Source organism: Gopherus flavomarginatus, chromosome 1 (assembly GCF_025201925.1).
Source record: "Gopherus flavomarginatus isolate rGopFla2 chromosome 1, rGopFla2.mat.asm, whole genome shotgun sequence".
Classification (NCBI taxonomy): Eukaryota; Metazoa; Chordata; order Testudines; family Testudinidae; genus Gopherus; species Gopherus flavomarginatus.
Window position 1 is genome coordinate 270,971,396 of NC_066617.1, and position 20,403 is coordinate 270,991,798.

The 20,403-nt window shown below is 38.6% G+C and overlaps 2 protein-coding genes across 4 annotated transcripts in view; one reads left to right on the forward strand and one right to left on the reverse strand.

The window, feature by feature from the left end:
* UBAC2 (UBA domain containing 2) overlaps window positions 1–20,403 on the reverse strand; it is a 199,957-nt gene that overhangs the window by 70,409 nt on the left and 109,145 nt on the right. The window lies entirely within an intron of this gene.
* LOC127049531 (G-protein coupled receptor 183-like) lies at window positions 5,475–18,818 on the forward strand. The gene is made up of 2 exons (XM_050950441.1): window positions 5,475–5,550; window positions 15,515–18,818. Exon 2 carries the CDS (start codon window positions 15,519–15,521, stop codon window positions 16,617–16,619), a length of 1,101 nt encoding a protein of 366 aa, XP_050806398.1. The 5' UTR covers window positions 5,475–5,550; window positions 15,515–15,518; the 3' UTR covers window positions 16,620–18,818.

Sequence of the window (20,403 nt, forward strand, 5' to 3'; positions counted from 1 at the left end):
TCTTCACTATTTTCATTTTCTTTCTCTCCTTTCTGACTTTGTGTCTCTCCCTTCTTCCCTCTACATTTCCTTTCCTGCAGCAATTCGTACACCCCCTCCCAAGTGGATTCACTCACAGCCCCTACCCTATTCTATCCACAAAATAATCAGCTATAAAATAATTTATGCTGACCTTTCAGGTGTCATCATTAGAATTTAGAGTCAATACCACAATCAGATAAATTGGGAGTTTGGGGGAAGGGTGGGAGAGTGGTTGTGAATTTCTCAAAGCCAAAGTTTCAGACTATCTACAAACTGAGTTTATGTTCTGTTCAGATTTGGATCATTACCTTTGCAGACAGGGGGGCTAGAAACTTACATTTTCAAAAAAGTGAAAAACTTTGAATATGAATAGGAACAGAACAAACTTTGAACATGCCACATGGATAACATATCCAGGCCCCAGATCTACTGTAACACAATGTTCTACATTTACACGCTCATCACTTAGACAAGTACATTCAATTTCAGTACACTCATTGTAAAACAAACATAGCAAAGGTTTAGAAAAGCAATATGTTATACGTGTTATGTTATTGGTGTTACATATTAAAAAAAATGGAAAGGAGGGTTTTCATAGCCTAAAAGTTTAAAGTGATGAACCTATTTTGTCTGGAACACAGGGAAACAAAACCCAGGAGATTCTGTAATGCTGAGGTATATAAGCTATGAGCTGATATAGAAAAGATCAGTCAGGCACTCCTACCTATCCTTTTCTTCAAGAGAAAAAGACAATACTCAAAATTAAAAAAAAATTAAAACAGTTGAAAATGAAATACTTTTAAATTTAGCACGTCAGTGCAAAGTTTGGGAAGAGAGATCTGGTTTTACAACTGATAAAGTAAAGATTAGGGAGCTGATTCTGCAGAGGTACATCTGCAAAAATTTCCCCTCTAGTTAATGGAAGTTTTGTGGGAGTAAAGTTTGCAGAAATAATCCTTAAGTGATTTCACTTGGAATAACCCATTATACTACTGTTATTACTAACTACTACACATTTTTCTTTAGTACATACAGTACAGACCCGTTTCTGCACGGATGTCGGGAGTCAAGCCGTAACGACCACATGTTAACGGACCGCAGGTTAAGAGGGCCATGCTGAAATATCTTAATATCTCTATATATACACAGGTATAATCATCTAGGATTACATATGTATTCACAGCATCTCAAAGACTGAAGGCCTATCTGTTAACGGCGCTTTGCAAGAATATAAATTCAAATGTGTAATCTAATAAAAAGATTATTACTACTACATAGGGGTGAAAGTAACTCAGGACACTTACCGGTACATGGCAGGGGTGGCTCAGGCCCCCGGAAGGGACAGGGCCCAAGGTGAAAGGGGCAGGGCTAGGGTCAGCATCTCCCAGCCAGCCCTTCCAGACTGCCTGGTCCATGCCGCCCGGGGTTCCTGTGGCGATTTAAAGGGCCTGGGGCTCCAGATGCCTTTGCTGCAGTAGCGGCGTCCAGAGCCTCGGGCCCTTTTAAGTAACTGGCCTGGGGGCAGCTGCTCCTTTTGCCCCCACCCCCGTTGGCGGCTGAGTGAGGGGCAAAAGGGACAGGGACCTTAAAGTGCTGCAGGGTCCTTTTCCACAGCAGCACTTTAATATTGCTGCCACTTCCCCCTTGTCAGCGGTAAAGACATACAACACATTTCTGCTCCCCACATCCAGTCAATTTCTATGTCAGTGAGTTAGTGAGCAAATCTGTACCACAACATAGCAAGTTCCTGTACCACGTGTTAATGAGTCTCGTCTGTTAAATAGTTAGCATTGGGAGTCATGACACTACCACGCATTAAGCCGATTCGTGCGTAAACGGGTCTGTCCTGTACTGTTTACAGAGTGCCATGCAGAAACATAAGCTAAAACAACATTCATGGCAACTAAATTTATTTGGGCTTGAGAGCAAGAGCCCTGAGAAAATTGCAGTTAATGCAAAATGCAACACTACGCATCCTAAGAAACACACGTTACCAAGAGCAAATCACCTCAATGCTCTGCTCTCTGCTGACTGCCCACAAAGCACCAGGTTAAGCTTAAGGGGTCAGTCCTTATTCTGAAAATGTTAAATAGAATCCAGAAAACCTAAAGACTAGCTCACCCACTGGGAGCCTCAGGATAATGAAATTGTTTCCAGAAGAGTGAAGCTCACCTATACACGAGATAGGAATCACTCAGGAGCTGGCCCCAGACTATATAACTCTTCCTCAAAGAAGAGGACCTAGGCATTGAGGAGCTAGGCAACTGGACTGCAAGGTTTCAGTTTTTAGGAGGATCTGCACCCTAAGAGTATGCCTAGAATCCCCAAGATAGCGGGAGTGCCCGGACTTGGCTCAGACTCCAGAGGCTTAAAGCACACTGGATCCAGAGGTTGAATTCCCTCACAGCAGCCTACTGAGTGGCCACAAAAGGGTGCTTGACCAGGTCTGTGATACTTATGCGTACAAATGGAGATGAAACTCTGGAACTGGCAGTCAGATTCTGCAGTGATAGGAGTGGCATAACAACAGAAACCAAATAGTGAAGAACTCCAGCAGAATTCATCCACCCCAACAATTACCACACTGCTACATTGTGCTACCTGGGGACCCTGCATAAGCTTTCTGTACGGCCCAATAAAGTACATTCTAGTAATCCAATTTATCAAAGCTATGCAGATCAGGTGTGAGAAAGGGGAGGGAGCATTTTGGTGACATTTTCAATGGCAAAAGCAACCTTGAAAAGGACGACAGTTAATAATCTAATTCTTTTGATATTATTATTTATCCTGCACTGGGACTCACTGTGCTAAGAAGCTGTACAAACGCAGAACAAAGAGACAGTCGGCCCTTGCTCAAGTATCACACCCAGACTTCATATTTAGAAATTTCTGATGGCGTATTAAGTATTTTTACTGCTGGGCACAGAATAGAGTGGCAGTATTGCTTTGTCTAGTCACGTGTAATTTGTATAATTTCCCTTCAAACATTAGTTTCTCTCTCAATTCCTCATAGAAATGAATTCTATTTTATGGTAAAGCATGCAATGACGCAGCTTAACTTCTCCATCCCCGCCCTCACAAAGAAAATCAAAAAAGAAATATCATCCCAAAGCTCTTTTAAATCTGGCGCTGGAACAGAAATCCACCTCAAGGACCTGATCTAATGAGGTGCTGATAGGCCTAACCAACTACTCAGCTCCATGGATCTCAGGGGGCTCAGCATCACTGAGGAGGCATTAAGTATCTTAAATGATCAGACCTTTTAGTAATCTACTTCCTAACTAAGCCTACTCACTCAGATTTTAAAACCAGGTCACTCAACCAGGCCACTAAACACAGCCCAGTTTTTGCAGAACTGATTAGTAGGAGTTTCTGGGGAAAATCCCAGGTAATTCTAGATTACAGTCTTAAAAGCAAGTGACAGGATTTTCCATCCGTCATTGATCTCAATAACCTTGTTAGTAAGTAGATGATTTAGCTATTTGAAAAAAAAAAAAAAAAGTTATACCAGGTAACAATAGCTTATCATAAAATTCTGAAACATCATTCCTTTCATTTTTCCTAATGTGGTCCAATAAAGCCAATCTTTTAAGGATCACTTTAAAATTTTTACAATTTAATTATTTGTGGCACTTTTGACATGAGTATCTTATACCTGTGCTGTTATTTATTATCTGTATTGCAGTAGTGATCAAAGTACAATAAGCGCTCTGAAAACTTAATGAGAAGACACAGTCCCTAGAATGCTTACTCTACTACAGTGGTTTTCAAACTGCGGGTCGTGACCCAGTACTGGGTTGCATACTGTAAGGCACTGGGTTGCGGTAGCTCTGGTCAGCACTGCTGACCGGGCCATTAAAAGTCTCGTTGGCGGTGTTGCCCGGCTAAGGCAGGCTAGTCCCTACCTGTTCCAACACCGCACTGCGTCCCAGAAGGTCCAGCTCCTAGACAAGGGAGCCACAGGGCTCCACGCACTGCCCCCGCATCGTCTCCTGGCCAATGGGAGCTGTGGGTGTGGGGGCGGTGCCTGCAGGCGAGAATCATGTAGAGCCACTTTCGTGCCTCCGCCTAGGAGCTGGACCTGCTGCTGGCCACTTCCGGGGTGCAGCGCGATCTGCGATGCCAAGACAGGCAGGAAGCCTGCCTTAGCACCCCTGCTGTGCCGCTGACCAGGAGCTGCCTGAGATAAGCCCATGCCCCAATCCTCAGCCTCCCCTCAAACCTGAAGCCCCTTCCTGCACCACAAACCCCTCATCCCCAGTCCCACCCGAGCCTGCACCCCCAGACCAGAGCCCTGACCCCCTCCAACACCCCCAGCTCTGAGCCCCCCCTCAAACCCAAACCCGCTCCTGCACCCCAAACCTCTCATCCCTGGCCCCACCCCGGAGACTGCACCCCCACACCAGAGCCCCCTCCTGCACCCCAAACCTCTCATCCCTGGCCCCACCCCGGAGCCTGCACCCCCACATCAGAGCCCCCTCCTGCACCCCAACTCCCTGCCCCAGCCCAGAGCCCTCCCATATCCAGAACCCCTCATTCCTTGCCCCACCCCGCAGCCCTTATCTCCATACCCCAACACACTTCCCCAGCCCTAAGCTCCTACCACACCCCAAACCCCTCATCCCCAGCTCCGTTGGGTCATGGGCACCAACAATTTTCTTCAACTGAAAAAAAGTTTGAAAACTATTGGTCTGCTACATGCAGTGTTGGAGCTGTGTCGGTCACAGGATATTAGCAAGACAACATGGGAGAGGTAATATCTTTTACTGGACCAACTTCTGTTGATGAGAGACAAACTTTCAAGATTCACCTGAAGAAGAGCTCTGTGTAGCTCGAAAGCTTGTGTTTCTCACCAACAGAAATTGGCCAAATAAAGGCTATTTCCTCACTCACCTTGTCTACTCTACTATAGGCAGTTTCAAAGAATATCTTTCTAAAAATCTGCTCTCTATGATCTTGAAGCACTGATAGTATGAACATGGACCACTGAGAGTACTACTTTTATATAGTACCTATCACCATGTCACTTAGTTGAATAATCTGCAAAACATTTTTAAATAAGCACTGATTCTTAAGTACCGAGCTCTCTGCCACGCACAAATTTAAAATGCATTCATTTTTTTGAAAGTAACATGAAAAGTTTTTCTTTCTGGAATTTTCAGTTGGTTAAAGGTTCAAGTAAGCAAAAGTCTTGGTAAAGTCCCTTCTATGGAAGTTAGTGACACATAACTTCTAGGGGTTTTTTGTTTCTAGTTAATCTCTTTTTTGAACAGATTAATTTAAAAAGAAGCAGAAAGACACCTCAAATAGAGAGGTGCTTTCACTTCCCTTAAAAACTCAGGTAGCGAATCAACATCAGAGTACAGAAAAAATACTTCAAGCACAAGGGGGAAAAAAATATCACCACTCCATAAAAGGACAGTCTCACGTAATCACTTCTAAAAACAATGAGCAAAAGGGAAACATTCATAGTTAAGCTATACTGCCCTACACAATTACTGCACAGAGGATCTAAAAAGCCACTGATATGTAAGTACTAAAAAATAATTTGCTGTTTTAATTGAAATACAACAAACAGTTCCAGGAAGTTAATGTATTCTTGTATTGTACTGAATTTTCTCATGTGGCTGGATGGATATATTCTTTCCGGGTGGGAGAGAGAAATGTCAACAGGAGAAATTCTATGCCACTAAAACAGTTTACTCAGGCAAGTTACAACAGAGAGACTATCAGTTACTTTTTAATCCAGGTACCAATTCATCTTTGGGTTCAATGATAAACAAGTTGAATTAAAATATTTTATTTATAATATAGCCTTTTGAAAAACAAAATGCAAAAGTTCACTGCTTCATTAGGATGGAGTTTTTGCAAAACAATGTAATTTAAATTATATCAATGTAGAGATTAATGTGGAAGAAACTATTTTTCAGTAAATATTTCAATGTGTCAAACAAAGACTTCATATTTCTAAGTTAAAATCTCTCTCTCTCTCTTTCTGTGCATGTCACTCAATGAACCTGGTAAGATACTTCAATAGTTTGAGAGTTTCTGAAAGCACACTTGTACTGCGGCAGCAGATAGCCTGGAAATATTTGTGATATTACAAGCTATGAAACGATCTTTAGACTATTTTCAACCCAACTGCTTCTCAATCAAAACTTTACTCATACTTAAAAACAATATAGTAATGATAATTTGCCAGGATGCATGTAAGAATTTCTCCCTCATCTTTTGACATGTACTGTCTTTTCAAAGCTTTTTCTGAATAGTTGCTCCTTTTTCCAAAATGCAATTGCTTACACTTTTTGCCCCAAAATATCTTCATATGCTGAAGTTAATGCAATGTTACCGGCTATTTGATTTTTAAAAATATCCCCTACTGATAAGACTGATAATTTTTTATACTGCAGTGGAACATTAAAAAAACATTAAAAAAATAACGTTTTTCAAATTTAGCAACTCTTAATTCTCATTTAACTTTTCAAACAAAACAAAGACAACCCACAGATCTTTAAGCACATGGACAGTAAAAAGATCAGAAAAGGTGATATAGCTTTTTGGTAGCTATATGGATTATTAACCCAACAGCTCATATTGCTATCACTTTAATCAGCTCCCTTTGAATGGAGTGACTGAATGCTTCTCGATAACTGTTCTTTAACAGCCAGTCATTACAGTTATGTAGCTTTTAATAAATAAAACAGATTAAACAGAGGTTGCACCAGGACAGGTTACACATCAATAATGTATTAATTATAAGGCAGAGCGCTTTCAGTGCTAAAGCACAAGCTGCCATTTGAAATGTTACTTGATTTTAGGAGTGTTATTTTAAATGGTTCAGAGTTTTTCGAATGCTACATTTTTTGGTTCTTCCCTTATTCAGTTTAAAAATTTTAAGTGAAAGGAGTTTAGCTGTCTCAACATCAGCTTGGTCTAAGCACTAAATCGTCCTAACAACTATAGATGTTACAGAGAGGACTTGCACATTTTTCATAACCCACACAGACCACATGCAGAGAGAGAAATTCGTTAAGTGGACACCTTCTCTCCTATTCAGCCAGACCACACACACTACCTTCCCTTTATTCACAATCGCAGAGCACCACTTGCTTACATGCTAAAGTAATATTACAGAAGTATTTAATATATTTTAAAGCTGTCTTAATCCAATATAATTACTGAAAACAAGGTGCGCCAGCACCATACAACCAGCTAGCTCTTTGTGGAACAGTAAATGGGAACCTCTGTTACACTTTGCAACAGATAAATTACTATGCCTTTATTGTCCACTGTCCCCACTACTACAGGCACCTTTCCTGCAACAACAAAATGGGATGTGCGTAGGAGAAACCACTTGGGTATGTGTTCTTTCTCCCTTACTCACACTTTCTCTCTCCCACTTCCCCAGACAATGCCAGAACTTTATAGACTTTTTTAAATCTTTTCTGCACTAGTGGTTTGTAAATTACCTTTGGAAGCTGAAATGAAATTTATTTCCTTTCCAACATGTTTTTTGTCCATCACTCATTTATCATTGTAGAGTGGCAAACGAATGCTGGGCAAACAAATCTTACATAGTTTTTTTTGTTCTTTAAAATGAATAAGTAAAGATTTGGATTTTATTTCTAAATATAAAAGGGGAATGGTACATGACCAATAACTAGGCAGTAGACATTAGACGTCCTACTGCACCTTCATTAGCTTGTTGAACAAGCAGTACTTCTGAACTTCCCCTTTTGTTTACACTAATTGTATTGAAGTTTCTATTATTTTAGAATGCAAAAGATTGTCATAAAGACTGTCATAAAATATTATCCAAAGTACAGTTAAAATAATCTCCCCAGGAAATAAACAAAATAAATTTCCTACAGAAACACCAACTCAGCCATTTTGCACATCCTGAGTACTGTTAAGCATTTAAAAATATAATAAATTATAATTTTAAATATGGAAAAATAGGAATAGAAGATACAGTACATATTTCCAAGAGAGCAGAGTTATCTTTAGTATGATAACCCTAACTTTTGCATTTTCTTACTTTTTATTTTAATTGTGCAACATTAGTGTTCTGTTAACATAGTGTTTTGCATTTATCTCCTAGATGCATTTTAAGAGTAACAACTCACAAATAATCTGCATGAATGTGCACTGCTTGGAAGCAAAACATATATCTTGTAACTAGTGTACTGATGCTCTTTGTGTGTGTACTTTTTCAATGGCACTATTAATTAACGTGTACTTCGAGGAGCATATGCTCTATCTATGCTTTGGTGTACTGCTTACAAGATCTGCACTAGCGTCTCTGTTGAAAGGATAGGTCCAGGGACTGGCCTCAAAACTCCCTCATAAAACACAGAATACAAGGCCCAAAAGGTGGCTATGGACCTGCTTACCATGCCCAGGTAGCAACTTAGGGATCCACTCCTCAGTCAGAGTTCAAATTTCACTGGATCTAGACATACCACTGTATTTTGGGCACAGCTCAACTGCCCTGAGAAATTTGAAATCAATATAATATATTAAAAACACCACATAAGAAGGCTGGGGTGTTAGAAAGAGGCAGGATAGTCTAGGGCAAGCCTTCCTGCAGACTCTCAATCTGTTTTGAAACCTTGCACATTTTCCAAGCTGCTAATGCACACCAATCTCTCTCCTAAAATGTTCTCTTGCACTCATTTAGCATGCAAATTTCTAAGATTCATAACTTTGTTAAAACTAATATCAACAAAAATGGCTGATAAAAAAAGACCGCTGAGGCTAAAATGGGGCATGAGGTGAGAGTTCCTCAGCCTAGGTTGGAGAAGGACGGAAGAAAAGAAATCCATCATGTTGACAAAGGTTAGATAAATATACTCAAACCTTTCATATTATTTCTTCTCTGTCTTCAATATAATGCTAAGATTGGCACCAGATCCCAAAACTTTTCTCTCAACTTTTCCTGCAACTTAAGTCACCCTTGCAAGAAGCAGACAAATTAAGAAATTTCATAAGGATAAGAGCAATATATTAATTAAAACAAAATATAAACAAAAATCCCACAACACTACAGTGTCTAATCATGCTCCATATTGAAAAAGGTCTGATAAATCTCAAACCACAGATCATTGGAGTCAAGCTAACAGAGAATTTGGTGGCTGGACCTCTCCCTTCCTCTCACCCGCCTTCTATTCTCTTTTTAACCAATTATAAAATAAATTATTATTATTCCTTGCCTTTTTGTTAAAGAAATATTACGTGTGCCATACTAGAATAAATAAACCAGTCTTATATACAGAGTAAATAACAGTTGTCTTTCCACTCTTATAATGCTTGCTCTCCTCCAAACAATAAAAATTATAAAGACAAAATGATGCACAGGTCACTTCAATTTGTGGATAATGTTTTATATGTGGTTGTAGCCATTTACACATGCCATACCTTGGTGAGAAGATAGATGATAGATTATTTTCATTCATCCACATTATAGCAAAAGGAGAGAACAAAAAGAAAAATTCAGTCAGCTAGGCCAGTATGGGGGAGAAATAGTTGCATCTCTTGTATACAGTCCAAATGTACACAATCTAATGCCTCAATCCTGCAATACTTATACATATATTTAATATTATGCACATGAACAGTTCTACTAAATTTAACAGGACTACATGCATGTGTATAGTTAATCATTTGCATAAGTGCTTGCAGGATCAGGGATTTTGATTTACAAACTTCTCAAGGCAGAAGTCATGGCCTTTTTTATACAGAGATAGCAGAATGGAGACCTTATCCTGGTCAGGACCTCTGGGTGCTACAATAGAAATAAAGAACAAAATATTATATTATCATTTAGTAACAACTGTCTACTTCAATGAAAGAGTGCTAATGTTATGCTAACATTTGAAAAGGGCAAGCAGGATGACCTGAGTCATAGGCTGGTGAGTTTGACATCAATCCTGGGCAAAATGATGGAAAAGCTGATATGAGATTCAATTAATAATTAATTGAAGGATATTAATATAATGAATGCCAGTCAACATGGTTTTATGGAAAATAGTGCTTGTCAAATAAACCAGTTTTCAGTCTGGGATGAATGAAGGTAACTGCACAGATATCATATACTTAAGCCTTGTCTACATTACAGACGCTACAGCAGCATAGCTATGGCACTGTAGTGTGGATGCTTCCTACAGTGAAAGGAGAGATTTTTCCATCGCTGTAAGTAATTCTTGCACTCTTCCACTGACCTAATCTTGGCTATGCTGGGGGTTTGATCCGCTCACACCCCAGAGTGATGTAGATCTGTCAATCTAAATTTTAAGTGAAGACCAGGCCTTATACTTTTGTAAGGCATCTTAGTATGGCATGGCATTCTAATTAAAATATTAACACTATAAAACATCAATAAAGAGCTTGTTAAAGAGATTAAGACTTGGTTAACTGACAGATCCCAAAAAGTAGCTTTTTAATATCATCCAATAGCAGATCTTCTAATGGGTTTCTACAGGGATCAGTTCTAGGTCTGATGCTAGTGAACATTTTTACCAGTGATCTCGAAATAAATGCAGACTCACCGCTAATACAATTTACAGATGACACTCATACACAGCGATGTAGATAATTTGGCAAACTGGACCCAATCAAACAAAATGTATTTTAATACAGCCAAATATAAGGTCATATATCTAGGAACAAGGAATACAGGCCATACCTACAGAATAGGGGGGCTGCAGGGTCGGCACTTCCATTAGGCGACCCTAGGCAGTTGCCTAGGGCACCAGGATTCAGGGGGCGGCATTTTGTGCGCTCCCCATGGGGAGCACGGAAGCTTCCGGTTCCGCTCCCGTCGCGCCGCCGAAGAAGGACCTTCTGCCGATGTGCTGCGGAAAACAGCGGCAGGCAATTCAGCTGCTCAATGACTGCCGCTGTCGCTTGCAGCATTTCGGCGGAGGATCCTTCTTCGGTGGCGCGATGGGAGTGGAACCGGAAGCTCCTGCACTCCCCGTGGGGAGCGCACAAAATGCCACCTCCCGAATTCTGCCTACGGCACCAGAGTTTCTGGCGCAGCTCCTGAGGGGCTGTATCCTGGAAAGCAGTGATTCTGAAACGGAATTAGGGCTCATAGTGGACAAGCAACTCAACATGATCTCCCAGTGTGATTTTGTGGCAAAAAGGGTTAATGCAACTTTGGATGGATAAGTAAGTGAGTAACTAGGGAGGTGATTTTTACCTCTTTATACAGCAATCGTGAGACCAACACTGGAATATTGTGTCCAAATCTGATGTCCATATTTTTAAAAGGATATTGAAAAACTGCAGAGGGTGCAGAAAAGAGCCAAAAATGATTTGAGGGCTGCCTTACAGTCACAGATTTAAAAAGCTCAATCTGTTTAGTTTCTTGAAGAGAACACTGAGAAGTGACTTGATTGGTGCGTAAGTATCTTCAGGGGGAGAAAATAAGGTACTAAAGGGCTCTTTAATCTAGTGGAGAAACGCATAACAAAAACCAATGGCTGGAAGTTAAATCCATACAAATTTAAATTAGAAATAAGACACCCATTTTTAAAGAGCAAGGAAGAGTAATCACTGGAACAAAATACTAAACAAAGTGGTGGATTCTCCATCTCCTGAAATCTTCAAACCAAGAATGGATGCTTTTTTGGCAGGCCTTTGGAGCTGTGCTCTGGCTTCGCTTCAGCTCCAGGCAAAAACATGCAGCTCCACTGCTCCGGAGCTGCTCCACGCTCCAGTTCCGGGCTCTGCTCCAAAGCCCTGCTTTTTGGAAGATATGCTTTAGTCAAACACAAGTTATTGTGATCAATACGGAGGTAACTGGTATAATTTTATGCCCTGTGTTATACAGGAGGTTATAATACATTATTAAATGTTCCTTTCTGGCCTTAAAATCTAGTAATCTATGAATCAATGCAATCAAATTATTTGCAGCCCACAATGCACCCGCATTTACCCATTCTCATGTATTGTCTCATTCAGACAAAACTAAAAATCAAAACAACCATATCACTATAACTTTTTTCACTATACTGGAAAAATAATATGACTTCCTGTAGCATGAAATATCCATTTTGTATTCTAGGAATTGTGAAAGTGTGTTCTAAAGTTCTAACTTAATAGTTCTGTTTTTCAAACCTCTACATTAAATTAACTTGACAGGAAAAGCATGATAAAAAATTGAGAATCGTCAGTTCATGCAGATGTAACACTGACAAACAATTAAAGTTCTAGTCACATTTATCAGCCTATTATGCAGAGCAAGGAAGCAAACCATTGCTATGTCAAGGGCATCAAAGTGGTTGCTGAAATTCTCTGATACAATTTTCTTGATACATCTTTCTAATAAGGTACAACACAGTTTGTAAAATCGCAGTTCATCTCTATAATTTTCTTTAAAATTAAGCACAGGGAACCAGTATTTCAACATAGGTGACATGAGGAGGACATTTGGTTTAACAATATAATTAAGTAAAAGCATTCCAGTAGCAGTTGTTGGAGGTTGCTTAAAGACATATTGTGATTTATGATGGACAAAAAGAATAGGAGTACATGTGGCACCTTAGAGACTAACAAATTTATTTGAGCACAAGCTTTCGTGGGCTACAGACCACTTCTTCAGATGCACAGAATGGAACATATATTAAGGAGATATATATACATACAGAACATGAAAAGGTGGAAATAGCCATATCAACTCTAATAGGCTAAGTAATTAAGATGAGCTATAATCAGCAGGAGGAAAAAAAACTTTTGTAAGTGATAATCAAGATGGGCCATTGCAGACAGTTGACAAGAGGTGTTAGATTCAATCTGTGTAATGACTCAGCCATGTCATTACACAGATTGAATCTATTTCCTCATGTTACGTATCCTCCCCATGTTAAGTAACTATTTAATTAAGCTGAGGCCTGGAACACTGAAGAAGTGATCTGCTCCACTTTCGCTCAGGCAAGAACATGTAGAACACTACCGCCCTTTTCTACCACCTAGTGGATTGTGATAGAGGTTTTGGAGAAGGAGTCACATAATGAACTAAGCAATAATGATTACTGCCAAGAAACAGACGGCAGCCTGGATATCAAGGAACAGGGAAAGATCACTCTTGGACTAATTAATAATACTGTAGACACCTTCCTCTAGAAAGTAAGTTTCTCCTTAATGGTTGCCAGTCCAGCGTTAGCAAGAAAAGGCAAGATCAATCCAGCCAAGATTCTCTCTCTGTATATCTATGTTTTTATACCAGGCACATCAGCCTGATATCTGAGCAATAACAGAGTACTAACAGCTTCAGTTCAGCATAAGAATGCAAGTAATATTATGCTGTAACATAGCAACAGAAGTCACATATTTATATTTCAATTTATATTTTAATAAAGGCTACAGATACAATTTATGAAAGTCTACTCTCGCTTAGCAAAAACTATTTTCACTAGGAAAAAACTACTGTTTTTTCTATACTGCAGTTATATGTATTTGCATAGTATGTACTCTGTATATTAGAAATAGTTACACATTTGTTTTATGCCAGACTCTTCATTTTTTATTATTATATCAAGAGTACAAATCCTACAATTCCTCAAGAAGTAGTAATGTCTAGTTACCTGAGGGAGAGCTGCGTGGAAGAGGGGTACCATAGTGAATGGTGAAGATGTGACTAGAAAAGATCAAATACAAGAGATGGAAATAAGAAACACCCATTTCCTGTATTTAAATACTTATAGAAGCACCCAGGAGATTAGACTAGATTAGATTAGACTGATATAATATTCCCTTGTTGCAAAAAATAATTTAACGTCAAGAGGAGAGAAGAAGTAGGAAAGGAAATCAGAGCAATCCTCATGAAGATAAATGCATTATTAAATGACCACTCACACCATGCCAAAATGCCCTGAATGATCCACAATCAATTCCAATAAAATTATAGTCAGAAATATAATTATACAGCAATTCTTAGCAAGTGCTTTTTCATAACCAAACAACTAATGTCTGTAAGTTAGCTTTCATGAACACTAAATAATGGACATTACTTTACACCAGGTTTTCCTATTCAAAGCTTATTTTGAAGCTTAATTACACAAATTCAAATTAGGCTCTCCACTGAAAGCATGAAGAAGCTATTACTTCAAGTTTATCACTTGAAAAGGCTCAGCAATCTCTAGGCTCAAACAGGGCAAACTAAATCCCAGAAAAGCTGTAGCCAAGACATAAAAATCCATTTCAGATTTTAATTCCAACCCAGAATGAAGTATTCTGATCTCTGATATCAGGTACATATTTTATTATGAATCTTCAAGAAAAAGCTGCCATTGCTTACCTGTAATATTTATCAGTACCAGCTGTCTGAACATTCTCTCTCACATAGTCTTCTGTAATAGTACAACTATGGAGCTGATATATTACCTGGAAGAATCTGTCTCAAAGATGATCTAGCTTAATACAACTACCCTGATATTAGGCACTATATGCAGATATTTATAGCTTAATTTAAGATCTGAAATACGTGATCCACACATCTACAGAGTTATTCTTTACGGAGAACTGCATCATAGGGTACATTCTGCATTCACAAGGAGATGAATTGAATGATGTTATAGGTCTTTTGCATCTCTAATTTCTATAATTCTGTTACACTAGCTTTTATATTTATAGACCCCGAAAATCATGAGTTGCAGACTTTGAGTCCCAAAGGCCTGCTAGGTCAATTATGTCCTCTCATATTTTTAAAAATATATTTAAAGCTATTCTGAATTTGCTGTATTCCCATTTAGTCAACAAGTATGATATATTATACCTAGATTACACGCCTGTTCCAAGAACCACTGAAAAGCAGCTTCAGTGACAGTGTGAGTAACCACTTGAAATCAACTATACTTGGACTATGTCGCAGAAAACAACTTTTTCATTCTAGAGTTAAATGAGTTTGGAAGGTTTCAGTTCAATTGTTATAGGCAATACTAATGTTGATAAGGCCTGGTCTCTATGAATTAAGTTTAGTTACATGCTAAAATAAGTCACAAATTTAGCATCACTGCCAGAACCTCTTAGCAAATTAAAAAGGAACAAAAAACAAATAAAAACTCCCTAAAATTCACAAAAACAACTTTTAAAAGGTTTCCGTAGTTATCTGACCTTTGGTGACTTCACATGATTATGTGTCATTTTACTTTTAAACAAAACTGAAGGCTTTTTTCCCCCTCCAGGCTTCTTTAAAAGTTCTCTCTCTAACCTCAAACATTTATTTTCTATAAAAAGATATTCTTCTAACCCAGAAATTTCCCAATTCACCCAAGTTTTGCTTTCTGCATGGTTTTGTTTTCTTTGATCAAAGCAAGAGAGCTGAACTTTTTTTAAACCACCTTAAAAAAATGATTTCATCATAATCAAGTTTCATTTCAGGTTTTACAATGTTGGCTGCTGCAAGATCAGTTGGCTGCTGCTAGGGGGAAGAAGTTTGTCTATATTTATTACAAAATGTTCCTTTTTGTTTTTTTTTTCTTTTTTGTAGAGCTATGGCATTTTCTCCAGAAGCACCAGTTGTGAAAATAGTCACTGTCACCACAGCTTTTACAACTCCTCAGACAAATTTCTGCGACCTGTATGAACATCAAAATACAGCAAGGATCTTACTGCCTGTGTTTTACAGCTTTATTTTAATTCTTGGTGTGTTTGGAAATGGACTTGCCCTCGTTGTCATTTTTAAAAACAGAAAAAAAATCAACTCTACTACCCTTTATTCCACAAATCTTGTCCTCTCAGACATTCTTTTTACTACTGCCTTGCCTACACGAATAGCATACTATGCACTAGGATTTCATTGGCCATTTGGAGAAACACTTTGCAGACTAACTGCTCTCATATTTTATATCAACACATACGCAGGTGTAAACTTTATGACTTGCTTGAGCATTGACAGGTTTTTTGCCGTAGTCCACCCTTTTCGATACAACAAAATCAGAAGAATTAAACATGCCAAGTATATTTGTATATTTGTCTGGTTTCTTGTATTTAGCCAAACACTTCCATTGCTCATACAGTCCATGTCACATGAGGAAAGAGAAAGGACTACATGCATGGAATATCCAAACTTTGAAAAAATTCCACATCTACCGTGGATACTTCTTGCTGCCTGTTTAATAGGGTACATCATTCCCCTTGAAATTATACTATTTTGTTATTCTAAAATTAGTTGCAAACTTTTTCAAACTGCTAAGGAAAACCCATTAACTGAAAAATCAGGGATAAACAAAAAGGCCATCAACACAATCATTTTTGTAATTGTCGTGTTTGTCATCTGTTTTACTCCTTATCACATTGCAATTATCCAACACATGATCAAGAAGCTTCAGTATCATCCTTTGTGCAGTGAACAGCAAACCTTCCAGAAGACCCTCCATTACACTGTGTTTCTGATGAATTTTAATTGCTGCATGGATCCTTTCATCTATTTTTTTGCATGTAAAGGATACAAGAGGAGGATAATGAAAATACTGAAACGTCAAGTTAGTATATCAGTTTCAAGTGCAGTCAGGTCAGCTCATGAAGAAAGCTCACGTGAGATGGGAGAAACACACATGACTATACTTTCAAAACCTTCAAATGGAAAGTTATAAACTGAAAATACACATTCCAATAATGCAAGTTTAAAAATACGGGCCTATAATACATACTGTTTATGCTTCTGTGCAGCAAAGTAAGAAAGATTGTTTCACAGTATCTTAGGAAATCAAAGGTGATGTTGGATTAAAAAATAAATGGTCATGTGAAAGCAAGAAAACTCAGAATTAGTGTTTTCCAAGCGGAATCACTTTGACCTGGCTTCATGAATTTTCTAGGAGATTTCCACCACTGAGTATGACCTGCACCTTTCCATTGCTAGATTTTAGGAAAGCTTGATTCACACTATCTACTAGTTCGCTGAGAAAGGAATAAACTAAAAAAAGCTAATAGCTCAGAGTGACTAAAAACCAACACATCTGAAAAGAGGTAAACATCTGACTGAGCTCCAATTTAAGCACTCTTGACTAATATGGTGTGTTATGTGCACTGGAGTGACAGGGCAATGGTAAAGACATAAAACAAAGAAAATAACTTTTGAAGGAAAATAAAATGTACATTTTTTCATGGATAATTATAAATGTGTAATTTAGATCCTTTTGGAGGTAGGGTTGGATTACAGTATTCAGAACATGAACATCTTATCTAAATTTATCATGGATAACTTTGTGAGAATACAAGTGAAAAAGAGTTAAGACACTGTTAGTTTGTAAAATTTTGCATGTGTAAGTAAATCTAAAGAACAAAGAGACCATTGTTTCCCACAACTACCCAAGGGTCTTCCAGGTTCCTGCTAAAGTCACAGGTTGCAATAACAATAAGATAAAAGATTCTAGAAATGGGAAGAAAAGTTTATAGTTGAAATCACCACAATGTGTTAAATTTGTTCATTATAATGGAAAGAGTGACCGCCTCTTCTTAGACACTGTATGTGGAGGTTACTAAATGAAAACAGCAGAAGAAAGAGCAAGCTTCACCATCATGGTTGCTGCTGCCCACACCATCTTCTGGGATGCATCACACCACCATGGGGCCTTCATCGTTCTGAACCAGAAACATGCCTTGACAAGACCAAGCCATAGTGGGAACAGATGACATCATTATCAGAGGTGCTGGAACAACTTTTCTAGTGGGAGTGCTGAGAGCCATTGACTCAAACTGTAAACCCTGTATATAATGGAAACTACTTCAAGCCTGAGGGTGCTGCAGCACTCTCAGCACCCCTAGTTCCAGCACCTATGACCACACTCCTATACGCTCACCTCTGCCCTCACCTTCCCCACCCCAGAACTGGCTGACTCCTGAATAACACCTAGGATGCCAGTCTTTGGTTCCTGCCATCATACCCTTCCTAATGTGTCATGTTCTTTCCCACTTTATTTCTCCCTTTTTTCTATTTTTCGTCTTCTGTCTAATGAGACTCTGCCTTAGCTGGGCAACACAACTTTGCCACACTACTATGAACAAGAAAGGCAAGCTAAAAACAATGCCAGATCTCAGAGTGGCAATAAGACCATGTGCTGTGCCTGTTTCCCCAGCAGTGAGGTTGCAACTGAAAGTCATCACCAGAGAAAGAAGTTACATTTTCTGTCTTTGCTATTCTTTATATGTGAGTTCACTATGTTTTCCCTTAAAGGAACCAGGACTATACTTGAACAGCACAGCAGCAGCAGGTCAGGACCAACTTAAGTAACTTTTTGCTCATTTCTCCACAAAAAAGTACAGTTAATACCATCATAGTATCTAAAGACTGCCAACCGGAGATTTCCAACCATAAAAGACACTATACAGCTGAAATGGAACAAGGAAAACTGTTACAATGAGAGACTTACTTCACTGTTTAAGTTGTAAATGCTTCCACTGTTTTTTCTTCTTTTCCTGTCTTTTTATTAAAAAGTTAAAAATGTTTAATGGTACCTGTTAAAATGGCAGTAAGTCAGCAATAACTTGTCACTAAACAGTTAAGTGTGATTTTATGTTGTAACAGGAAACATGGGTTTTATAAACATCTTATTCCTGTAGGGCATGTGACACCCCTTACCGCTACGGATTCCATACTATGAATGTCTATTTTTCTACTCAAGACATGCATTTGGTCTAGTTTTAGACTGTAAGACCCTCAGAGCAAGACATTTCTCTGTATTTGTGTTCATTACATTTTACAGGCAAACAGTATGTCACCATATAAGCAATCACTTATGTATATCTCTATTTTTTTAACAAATAAAATCAAATCACAAATTAGTATTAAAATATTAACTCCTTCTTTTCTCTATGTTCTCACACCTATCATTCTGTTATTTTTAAATCTAAATATATATTTTAAAACTAAAGAACTAACTACATGTCAAAATGCTAGTTTTCCTTGAGTAAGGACTGCAGCACTGGTCCAACTACATAATAATTTATTTAAGAAAAGTCTTACATAATGTGTCCCTTAACTCTTTTTTCCTTATTTTAATACATTTTCTCAAATATTTAATGAGACACCATCCTTCCATAAAATAAAGAGCTAGCACTGAATTACATGGTCTATTAAAATACCTATTTTAAATTTAATTTCCTGGTGGCATTTTACCATGAGTAACAACTGATTGTTTTAATGATTTCTCGCATAGTAATTTAATGCATTATGTAAAAAAGGCTATAATTAGTTCTAATGCAGACTAGATTCAGATGAGAAGCAGCACCCAATTTGTAGATCTCGAAGTCAAATTGAAATATAACATAGTTGGAGAAAAATCTTCCAGTGTTCTCTATTAGGTTCTTCTCTAGCACCCACCCATCACTTTAGTATCTGAATATGCCCTCAAACAAACTGGAAATAAGAAAGAGCTCAAAAGGTGCATGAAAATTCTTCCTCCTCCTCCCCAAGAGGTTGCAAGAATATTTTTTAGCGTGTGCATGCAAGAGCTACTCCTCTTCCTCTTTTCTTATGTGTTGCTGATGTTGTGGAAAGGCAAAGCTAAAGGAGTGAATTTCATACTCATTATAAAGGCAGTAAGGTCATCCTTACCTCCTCGGCCTTAGTCTTGGGCCAGATGCCAAGACGGCTCTGTTTCCCCAGCCTCACAAGAAAAAATGGTTGTTAGTTTCTTCTTTTCTGTAGGGCATAACTCTGGAAGAAAGTTGTGTTTCCTTAGCAAGAGGCATCACTCTTTTAAGTGGTCTAGTTAAACGTCTGGAGGGCCTTAAAATCACATTTGTCATCTTTAAATTTACCTAATGTCCTATGGGGAGTCAATGTAGCAAGCAGAGCACAAGGGTGATGTGTTCTTAGCAGCCACTGCTGCTGAGGTGGGCTGCTGTGTTTTGGATTAGGTAGAACTTTAACAGCAGTGTACTAATTCCTAAATAAAGTGAGCTGCAATAATCTAGTCTGGAAGCGGCAAAGGCATGGATCACTTGCCAGGTCAGTAACAGAAAGCAAGAGGTGTAAGCCTTATTACCAGCCACAGATGGCAAACTTAACTCTGTGGATGCCCAGAAAGAATGAGGAGCCTAAGAGAATTCTCACAGAACAAAACTATTCGGTAATCTGAGGGCAGACTCTTTCAAAAATATAAGATGCTACACTGTTTTCCAGGTCTTCAAAAGGCATCCCCTCATTCCATCAAAATCATCTCTGTCTTGATTTGGTTTAGCTTCAGACAGCTGCCTTTCGTCCACTTGCTAATCTTGGCCAGGCACCAGAATAGTTATGTAACATTGCTATCAGCACTGCAAGTGAAATAGAGCTTGATATCATGTGCATATTGTTGACTGTTGAGACAATGTCTCATGACCTCTCCTAGCAACTTCACTACAGAAAGAACAAGATAAGTGATCAAATAGAGTCTG

Coding starts and splice junctions, on each gene's coding strand:
- LOC127049531 (XM_050950441.1), top strand. CDS start 15,519: ATGGCATTTTCTCCAGAAGCACCAGTTGTGAAAATAGTCACTGTCACC.